Genomic DNA, 10,233 nt, shown 5'->3' with positions numbered 1-10,233 from the left:
TGGCGCGCGATGATTCCGTCGTCGGATAGTGCGCAGTTCCTCCACTGCTAGATGAGTGACGTCGGCACTACGCTCGCCGTCGTGGTGCTGCTCGTGCGCTCTCTCCCTCCACTGCTAGATGAGTGGCGTCGGCACGACGCTCGCCATCGTGGCGCGCGATGATTCCGTCGTCGGATAGCGCGCAGCTCCGCCACGGCTGGACGTCTTCTCTGTTCTCAGCGGGTGCTGATCGATATGTGTGTGTATTAAACACACGACGCATTCGATGGCGCTCTCCTCTTCCTCATTTTCTCCGTGCTTTTTCCTTGATCACTGCCAGCTTCACATGAACACCCGCCCTTACTTCAGGGCTGCGTTGGCTCAGGCTCTGGAAGACACGGCTGTGCGCGCTCACCAGCTTGGAGCACTCTGGCGATGAACGATGCTCTCGTTCGTTGCTGGGTTGACGTTGGGTTGACGTTGAGTGTCTTCGCTATTGCTCGAGAATGATAACTGAAATCTCCGTCAGTTTCACTCACACCTCGACCGCTCGCTATTCAGCGTCATACTTGCTGATTTTCTTGAGTCTTCTGTGTTGGTGGTGATGGTGTTGAGATGCTGAGATGATGGTGGCGCTCCTCCGTTGGTGGTGATGAGCGAGCTTCCGTTCTCTCTCCTTGCTTTCACCTTTGGCGTGCAGCTGACAGCTTCGTACGGGCACTCGCTGATGCCTCTCCCGCCCTCACTTCAGGGCTTCGCTGGTTCAGGTCCTCTCACGAGAATGATAGCTGGAATTTCGCAAGCTTCACTCGCACTTAACCACACCTCGCCACTTCGTTCTGCGAGAAGCGACACCGGCCATCGGTATCGGTGTTTGCTCCCTCACGACGGCACCGCCAGCCGGAGCACGGCTGAAACCCAGCCTCGACCCAGGCTGAACTCAGACTTCTGCGACTCTAACGACCCCTCCTCTTCCCATCTCTCCTCGAGGCACAATGCGCCCCAACTCAGCCTCCCTCGCAACGCTGCATCGCAAGCCGAGTCACGAGACTGAGCGCGACTCGAACCAGACTGCACACAGACTTCTGCGCGTTTGTGCGTTGTGCTTAAAACCCACAAACGTGAGAAAAAAAATAGACGCTAGGAGTGTCAGGCACAGACCCCCCCTTCGCGACCCTTTGACCCCTCCTTGCGCATCTCTTGCGAGAGAAACAACAAAACCAAAAAAAACATACACCCTCCCGACCCCGCCTCGCGACCGCCCTGACCCCCCAATCCCTCTGAGTAGGTCATCCCGAGGCCAGACCCCGTCATGCGTATTTCATAGCACGCGTGTTTGTACCAAACCGTTGGAAAACAAAGGTGGCGGGGAGGTCCTGACGTTTGTTGTATATCTGTATACAGGGATTGCACTGTTTTACTCGAGTTATATTTTAATGTCCTGAGGTTAAGTGTAACTAAGTTTCCACTTAAGCTTTCTTGACTGCTGGAGTTCGTATTCTTTAGTTTTTGGTAAGGTCATGTAGATAGAAACATACAATACAAAATAATATATATGCGGTGAATACGAGTAAAATAAGGGAATTACTAATAAAAAGCCCCTATTGTAGGCTGCAGTCTTATAGGGTTGGTTGATTCTTTTTGTTAAGTTTCTACTTTTCGTTAAGGAAAACGTTAAAGAAAACGCGAGTTGCAACAGTTGTTTTTCTCTGCTGTGCACGTTATCCGTGCATCTCCAGACGTCTTGGGAAGGTTAGGCCATCGACCTTTCGTCCATCTGGATATCGCTGGATAGTCTCTGACCTCTCTTTGCTCCGAAGTCTTGCCGTTTAATGGCCTTCCACGTTTTTTTTTTAATGCCTGGTGTGGCCTGCGAGGGTTATCGGGTTGTTTTTATTATTTAATTAAAAAATATATTTTTTTTGGCCTAATTATTCTTAATATAAATTTTTGGAAAAAGGGGCATAGATACAACAGTGCATCAGCCAGTCGTCTCAGTCAGTCGACCCGTGGCATCTGGGTCTGCGCCGTGACCTGCCAGCGAGCGTTCGACACTTGACGTGGCCTCAAGGTGCACACGGCCTGGCACAAGCGTCGTGCTGATGTCACCACCACTTAGTGGCGAATGGCGGTTGTTGTTGTTGATAGTGATGATGATGGGGTGATGATGATGTTGGTGATGGTGACGATGGTGCTGATGGTGAATCGCAGGGATGAGGAGGCGTGGTGACGTGAGCGCTCACTGCAGGAGCGGACACACGAACCTGCGATTTGTTCTGCACCGGCGACATTGCTCATGCACGACAACCTGAACCTCACCCTCCCCCCTCACCCTACCCCTCCATGCTCACCTCTCCCTTCCCTCAATTTTCACCTCACCCTCACCTCACCCTCACCTAATCTCACCCTCCGTTCCACCTTCCCCTCACTTCGCCCTCTCCTCACCATCCCGCTTCTCCACCGTTTATTGGGTTACATGTTGTTTATGTCATTTATTGTGAAAATTCCGTCAGTTCCTATGATCACTGTTTCATTGCTTTCATGGCTTTATTTTGGTGATTTCGAAAAGTATATTGGGTTAGCCACGTTTGTTTGTTGTAGTACAGAGTTAGACTGACGGCCTTAATCTAAGTTGTCTTGTGGTTGTTGTTGGTTGTTTGACTTGCATCCCACTGGGATTTTTACACACAGCGTTGGTGTACGGTGATTTTTTTCTGCAATATTTTGCTGTCTTTTCTCAGATTTCTGTTTGCACTCAGTCACATATAGTCACTTTAAGATGTTTTTGTTCATTTTTTTCTTTTTTGTTTGTTGCGGTTGCACCCGATTCAAGAGCCAAATGGCTCACAGGGCTATACTAAATAAATGAACTTCAACCTTACCTCACCCTCCATTCCACATTCCCCTCACCCTCACTTCACCCTCTCCTCACCATCCCCCTCTCCACCATTTATTGGGTTTCTATCTCTCTTCATCCTCAGGATGCACGACTCAGATCCACGATCTTTAATGGTTCATTAAAACGCCACGCCCACATCCCAGGGTAGAGAGGCTGCGAGAATCTCTGCCGAACCTCGTGGATCACCTCCATGGAGTCGGCGCGGTAAAACGCCAGGAGCCCCCCCTGCCAGTGCAGGTGAAGCCCGATTCTGCGGGGGGATAGGGCCCCCCTCACTGACAGTGCAGTCTCCACTCCACCATGAATCACTGAGAAGTTGTCATCACGTTTCTCTAAACACCAGGACGCATCGCTCCCTCCCAGCAGCTGTCCAGCAAGATCCCCTTTCCGTGGGATCGTCCCGTACGCGACTCCAACCCGCCACCACCGCGCGTCCCCCACGTCCACCTCCCAGTAGTGGTGGCCCGACGAGAAGCTCTCACGGCATAGGGCTTGTAACCAGCCAATAAACTGTCGTGGGTAATTGTGGCGACCCTGGGAGGCAAAGACCGCTGTCATCGTCCTGAGATCCGAGGAGATCTGAAGTTGGTTATGAGCTGAGTTTGTGTCCAGAGTCGGTGAGCATCCGTCTGTAACAACAGCGATGACAACATCACTACAGAACACCATCATCACCATTATCCACCATCACCACCATCAATATCACCAACATCACAAACATCACCATCACCAAGCATCCTCGCCATCAATATCGATGACAACAACATATACATCACCATCACTACCATCATCAATACTGTGAACATCAACAACATCAATATTGCCATCAACAACATCACAACCATCGTCACAAATAATCACCACCACCATCACTACCATCGCCTTGACAATCACCACTATCCCCATCACCACCATCTCTAACATCTTCATCACCATCACCAACGCGACCAGCATCATTATAACCATCATAACGACCATTAAAACCATCATCACCACCATCACTACCATTATCACCATCACCAACATCATCATCCCTACTACCATCAGCGCCATCAGCAAAACCATCACAACCATCACCACCTATATTATCACCAATGTCATCACTATTCCCATCACTCACTATCACTAACAGCATAATTACCAACAACAACCGCCATTCGCCACTAAATGGCGGTGACGTCACCACGGCGTTTGTGCCAGGCTACGTGCACGTTGAGGCCACGTGAAGTGTAGAACACCCATTGGCAGGAGGTCATGGGGCAGACCCATGTGTCATGGGACGACTGAGATGACTGACCGATGCACCACTATCATTACCACCATCCTCATCACGATCACCATCATTATGACCATTACCAGCATCAGGAACTCATTTGAGGTTGAAACTGCCTAGCAGAGGCCCAAGACTGGATCAGTAATCACCTGCCACTGATGTTAGCCATGGCTGCTAATCAAAGCTAGATAACTGGGTTCGTAGTGCAGTGTGCTAACCACTCTGCCACCACTCCCCCCACGCACAAATGCACAGACACATTCACAGGCACACACTCCATCTCAACATCACAATTACCCCTGACTTGTAATGCTGATTATTTACCCAAGAACGCCATACTAAGTCTCATGGCTCTGTTCAGTAGGGTCCTGAATTGGGATGTGAACAAAGACTAAGATCCCCTATGTAGCCTTAACAGACCATTGGGGCAAGTGCTGTTAGCGAGCATCTATGAAGGCTGGCAGGGCACACGAGGAGGTGGGTGGCCAGCATCACGCCCGACCACCTATTTCTCCCGAGTGGCGATATTGTTTAAATACAGGATCAGGTTCCAGAATGTAAACAAAGATAAATATTCCCCGTGTTGCCTTAACAGACTGTCGGGGCAAATCAGCACCTTTGAAAGCTGGCACAGCAAATGAGGGGCTTGGTGGCCAGCACTAGGCCTGGCCAACTTTGTCTCCCTAGTGGTGATGTTTACACACAAAACTAAGTAAGCATTTGAGGCTGAGTCGACCTCGTGCACACACACACGGTGATCATTTATTGTGAAGATGGCCCCATCACCCATCTTTCACACTGAATAACTCACACAGGAGTTTGGCCACAGTTCCCTCGATGTCTTTAAGCGAGGCAATGTCCTCTTGGCTAGGACATGAGGGTAGATATTCTGTAGCCCTCTCTGTCCTGTGAAAGCAGAACAGACATGGCTACTGTCTCACATAGAGCATCGTCACTCACATGATCATCACAACTCCATCACATATACACGCATCACAGCATCATCACACGTGGGATCATCACAGCTCCATCATATCGAGACTCATCACATATAGCATCATCACACACAGCACCATCAGACAGCATCACCACACAGAGCATTATCACACAGCTTCACCACACGCACCACCACACACAGTACCATCACACAACATCACCACACACAGCATCATCATAGACACCGTCATCACACACCATAACCACACAAACCACCATCACACACACCATGACCACACACAGCATCCCCACACACAGCATAACCACACAGCACACAGTATCATCACCACACAGCATCACCACACAGCATTACTATTACCACACATAGCATCATCACATACAACACCATCACACAGCATCATCACACAGCATCCCCACACAACCAGTGTCTCACTGCCCGCACCCCACACTCAGTCCCATGTTGTCGTGTGTCGAGTCGTGAGTGAAAGTCATCTTTTACCTGCACGTCTCCTCCAGGTGCCGCTATGGAAGAGAGAGAGATGCGTTACTGTGACTCTACCTCCAATCCCTTGTGATCAGTGGAGTTCCCACTGCAACACCGTGGGTGGAAAATAAACCCCAAAGTCTTGGCTCATGACCCTATGATCACCAATATTTCAGAGTGAGACCGGTTGATAGTCAACTATAAACTACTATTTAGATTTTTCCACGTAAGGCCCACTGAGCGATAGAGCTCTTTTTCAAAAGCGACCTGGCCACAAATGATAGCTCAATTAAGTGGTTCATCTCGTGGAAATGTATAGCAGCCCAATACTCTAAACGCATGTTTCCATATGTGGAGGGAAAAACTGGAGGACCCGAAGAAAAATCCATGCGACCCTGGAGGGAGAAATGTAAACTCCAAATATATAAGGACGTCAGGGTTGGGATCAAATCCCGGACCTTCAGTATCCCAGGCTAGGTAGTTAACATCTCGCCACCCCCATGAGGACTAATATTAATTTGCAGGGCAAATATGTCAGAGTGAGACCGCTTGATATTGATCTGTGTTGAGAGTAACGTAGAACTAGACGTTTCTGGAGTTATCAATGCACATGGTGCAGATCTTGTAGAAGTGATGTTCAATACACAATGATATCATTAATAAGTATATGAGACCGTATTTATTTTAGCATCCCAGATATGAACAATTAAGGTAGCGCATCCACGTGGAGGTACACAAAGTAAAAAACAGAGATGACATCTGGTCGTGAGCAGGAGCTGGTGGATTGTTGCATCGCGGCATCATGAGATGTGGCAATGTTTTGGGGAGGCCTTCATCAATAAGTAGATAGATTATGGCTGATGATGATCATGAATACCATGTACATTGTTGTTCTATGGTTGATTTAAAAAGTTAAATTCCATTAACAGTTAGTTTAAATTGCCAATGAAACAAACTTAATGGGAATCTGTTAAAGGACGGGAGAGAGAATTAATTTAACTGAGAAAATATGAGCTGGCCTTCCAAATGGTAGCCACTGGAACTGCTATGCGAGTCCATGAGTGGAGCTGTGTTCTCAAGCCCAGTGGATGTGAACTCTCATTCAGGAGCCTCCCTCTGCTGCTCCTGGTGAGAGGGCTCTGTGCCAATAGCGACACTGTAGACTCATTGCTCACCTGCAGGAATGCGAGCGAGTCCCTCTTCTGTGCTAGGGCCTGCAGGCGAGTGGCTGCTGCCTGGAGCTCGCTGATCTCGCGCTGGTAGTGAGCGATCTTCTTCTCGATCTGGGACAGCAGCTCGCGCACTTTCTGCTCCGCGAGCTCTAAAGCCGCCTTCTCCTCCGCATCCAACGCTGCTCTCGCGCGGGTGAATCTGACCGAGATTGAGGCCTTTTTATCTGTCATGGATCCCTGCAAAGATAAATAAATGTCACCTCTGTTCATTAAATGTCTGGTCCTTTGTGAAATGACATTCAGGTCGGTGTGACTCGAGTGCAACTCTAAGGTGTCTAGACAGTGATATGAGTCTGCAGCACTGAGGCCTCCTTCTTCCTCTGCCTCTGATAACGCCACTGTGCATTTTCACTACAACACGATTCGCCATAGCTGGTAGGGGCTGTGAGGCAATGAAATCATCAAATACCATCATGAGTACATTTAGCGTTTGTGCCATTCCCGTTGCGCAAGGCTATCAGGACAATGTTTTGTTTACCTTCACATGAAGCGACGGGAAATCTGTAATTTGCCTTCAACAAGTAGACACTTCATGATATGGGAAGTTAGGCCAATTCCTCTTTAAATGAATGTTTTGAATGTGAGAGAATGCCACATGTGTATGGATGAAGAGAGGGGATCATGAAACAACTTGCTTTACTGCCACCTGGCCACCCTAAAGCCTGATTGGTTTCAGTAAGATGGTGTACAACAGTCTGTGTGTGATACACCTTATCTGACCAATACAGTTAACATTCGTTGAAGTGTTAAGTTGTATGGAGATATGGGAATGTGGAATTTCCACCACTGATTTAGTTTCTCAGTGGAGATGAGAACCACCTCTTTACTCGTCCTGACCGTTGTGGGTTTCGTCCCACAATGTGTTTGGAGACAATGGAAGTCCACGTGAATGAATGGAGTTGTCCTCCATCACAAACCTTACTCAGAGTGGAGTCACGGGGTCACAGAGTCCGGCCCAGACGCGGTACCTGCACATCCCTACGATCGGCCTCCATCCGCCTCACGGACTCCTCCGCCTCCTTCCTTTTCTCCTCCACCGCCCGCGTCTCATCTCCCACTTGTTTCTGTGAGAGACGTCACCAGGGGAGACTCCACTCACTCTCCGAGCGTCCCCTCTCAACCCCGTTCCACGCGAACCCCTGCACAGTGACGGGGGCAGGAGCCTCGGGGGAGCAAGCGCAGAAGGTAACTGATTTTTCGAAGAGCTCAAACGTGCGCAGGGCTACCAATGTAGTGGGTGGGGCTACTTGAGCAGTGGGCGGGCCTATCCGAGTCGTGGACGGGGCTATCTGAGTAGTGGGTGGACAGGGCACCATAGTGGTGAGATGTTATCTGCCTTGCCTACTAAACAGGAGGTCGTGGGTTCGAACCGGACCCTGATGCCTGTGTAGAGTAGTAGAACGACACTACTGTATTGGCTCGGTATGGGGGCTGTCGGCAGTTGTCACGGGGGTCGTGTCGGGCCGTGACACTCTGCGTGAACCCAACAGGACACGTGACCGGATAAAAGCGGGCCAGGGGCCCCAGGGGGGGGGCGTGGCCTGGGGCAGAGCCAGCCATGCCGGAGTGGTTATAAGCGGGGTGTGGATGGAGAGCTGGGATGTTCTGGGCTGTTCTGCTCTGCTGCTGGGTCATCTCTGGGATGAAGCTCTCCGGTCTCCGCTAGTGGACCAGGCAGCGTGTTGGGCTGTCCTGGTCCAATGATGTAGTATCCCCGTGGGTTGGTTAAGTTAGGAAAGGTGGCTACCACCTTAAGTCGTTATGTTAAGTGTTCATTGTTATGTTACCTAATAAATAGTGTTGTCTCCAAAGTTCCAGTGTGCGCCTGAATTTAACCCAAAAAATATACACAAAAAATCGTGTATATTTATGGTCTGTGTGTCCCGCGCGTGGCGTCACTCCAAATGAGGCCAACCCCCCGCTTTAATATTCATGAACAGGTGGGGTCCTCTACATGGACTCCCCCCACCTCATTAATGATCATGAACAGGTGACGTCACTCCACATGCCGCACCCCTCCCCTCATTAATAACCATGAGAGGGTGACGTCACTCCACATGCCGCACCCCTCCCCAATAACCATTAGCGTGTTACGTCATTCCATATGGGGCAAACCCCCCCCTTATTAATAATCATGAGCTGAACAATTTTTCTATTGAATATTTCAGATTTACTGCAAAATAAACCCGTCCTTGGATGGGCAAACAAGCTAGTTAAAATATAAAATACATGAATATTATACAGTACTGTACATATCATTTGTGCATTTGAGTTACTAAACGTTTTGCGTGTCATCTGCTGCTTTCGCAAAACTCCCAAAATCTCCCAAAAAATTATCATTTAATTTCTCCTGCTGATCCCGCGATATATCGAAACCGCGATGGGGAAAGTCGTGATGCAGAAGGGTCGACTGTACTATGAATCTACCCTTCAAACAGTCGTTTGAAAAATAAATTGACGGGCATGTAAAATATGAAATCCACTTTAAAATGAGTCTGAGCCACTCGCTGTGGTTTCGTTATATGTAGATGTTGCTGTTGAGAGCCAAGGACAGAGTTCATCAGTTGATGCTGCGGTATCGTGGGTACTGCTCGGTGACCGTGAGAACCTCTTCCTCACCTTTCGTTTGTCGTGCTCCACCTTCAGAGTGATGAGCTTGTGCCCTCGATGATCCACAGTGACGGTGCAGTCCCTGCAGACGAGGTGTCCGTTGTTAATGCAATAGACGCGGTACTCGGCTCCGTGCTCCACGCACCGTCGATTCTCCAGGTTCACACCGGGCGACACCAGGACGTGGTCACTAAACTTTGCCAACTGCCGGTGGGGCACAACGTGGGTCACACAGAACGACATCTCACACTTGTGGCAAGTCTTCACTGCGGGCTTCCTGCAATGATCGCAGCAAACAGCAGAAGCAGCAGCATCGGCAGCCACGGGCTCAGCCACTCGCAGCTGCTCGATGAGGTTGGTGAGCGTCACGCTCTTGTTCAGCTTGGGCCTCCGAGGGAAAGTCACTCGGCACTGCGGGCAGGAGAAGAACTCGGCCGCATTCCAGGCGTCCTCCACGCACTTGAGGCAGAACGAGTGACCGCAGCTGAGCGTGCAGGGGCAGCGGAAGGCGTCCAGGCAGATGGGGCAGGTCAACTCCCCTGGAGCCTCGCTGCCACTGGGAGCCGCACTCGCCATGGCCCTGTGGCTTCACTCAGAGACGGACACTGACTGTAGCACAGGTCGTCGCTGGCTGTAGCTCAGGCAGTCGCTGTCTGTTTCTCAGGCAGTCGCTGGCTGCGTCTGAGACGCTAAACGAGGAACAAGCCACGTAAATAGGTGACAAGGAAGTAGGAAGTCCTTCAGTTTGATTTGCATATCTCGAGATATGCCCTGGAATGTGTTGACGTGTGAGCGAGTA

General features: G+C 49.9%; 1 protein-coding gene across 1 annotated transcript; it reads right to left on the bottom strand.

Moving 5' to 3' along the window:
• Window positions 1–2,956: 2,956 nt before the first annotated feature.
• On the bottom strand, window positions 2,957–10,010 carry LOC144952633 (E3 ubiquitin/ISG15 ligase TRIM25-like). The gene is made up of 6 exons (XM_078883114.1): window positions 9,444–10,010; window positions 7,793–7,888; window positions 6,768–7,001; window positions 5,608–5,630; window positions 4,963–5,057; window positions 2,957–3,507 (listed from the first exon to the last, which is right to left on the bottom strand). The coding sequence occupies exons 1-6, from the start codon at window positions 10,008–10,010 to the stop codon at window positions 2,957–2,959; spliced, it is 1,566 nt and encodes a 521-aa protein (XP_078739240.1).
• Between the last annotated feature and the right edge of the window lie 223 nt (window positions 10,011–10,233).

Source organism: Lampetra fluviatilis, chromosome 69 (genome assembly GCF_964198595.1).
Source record: "Lampetra fluviatilis chromosome 69, kcLamFluv1.1, whole genome shotgun sequence".
In the NCBI taxonomy this organism is placed as follows: Eukaryota; Metazoa; Chordata; class Hyperoartia; order Petromyzontiformes; family Petromyzontidae; genus Lampetra; species Lampetra fluviatilis.
Note: the sequence above shows the minus strand (reverse complement) of the source record. Positions and strands in the feature narration are given on the sequence as shown.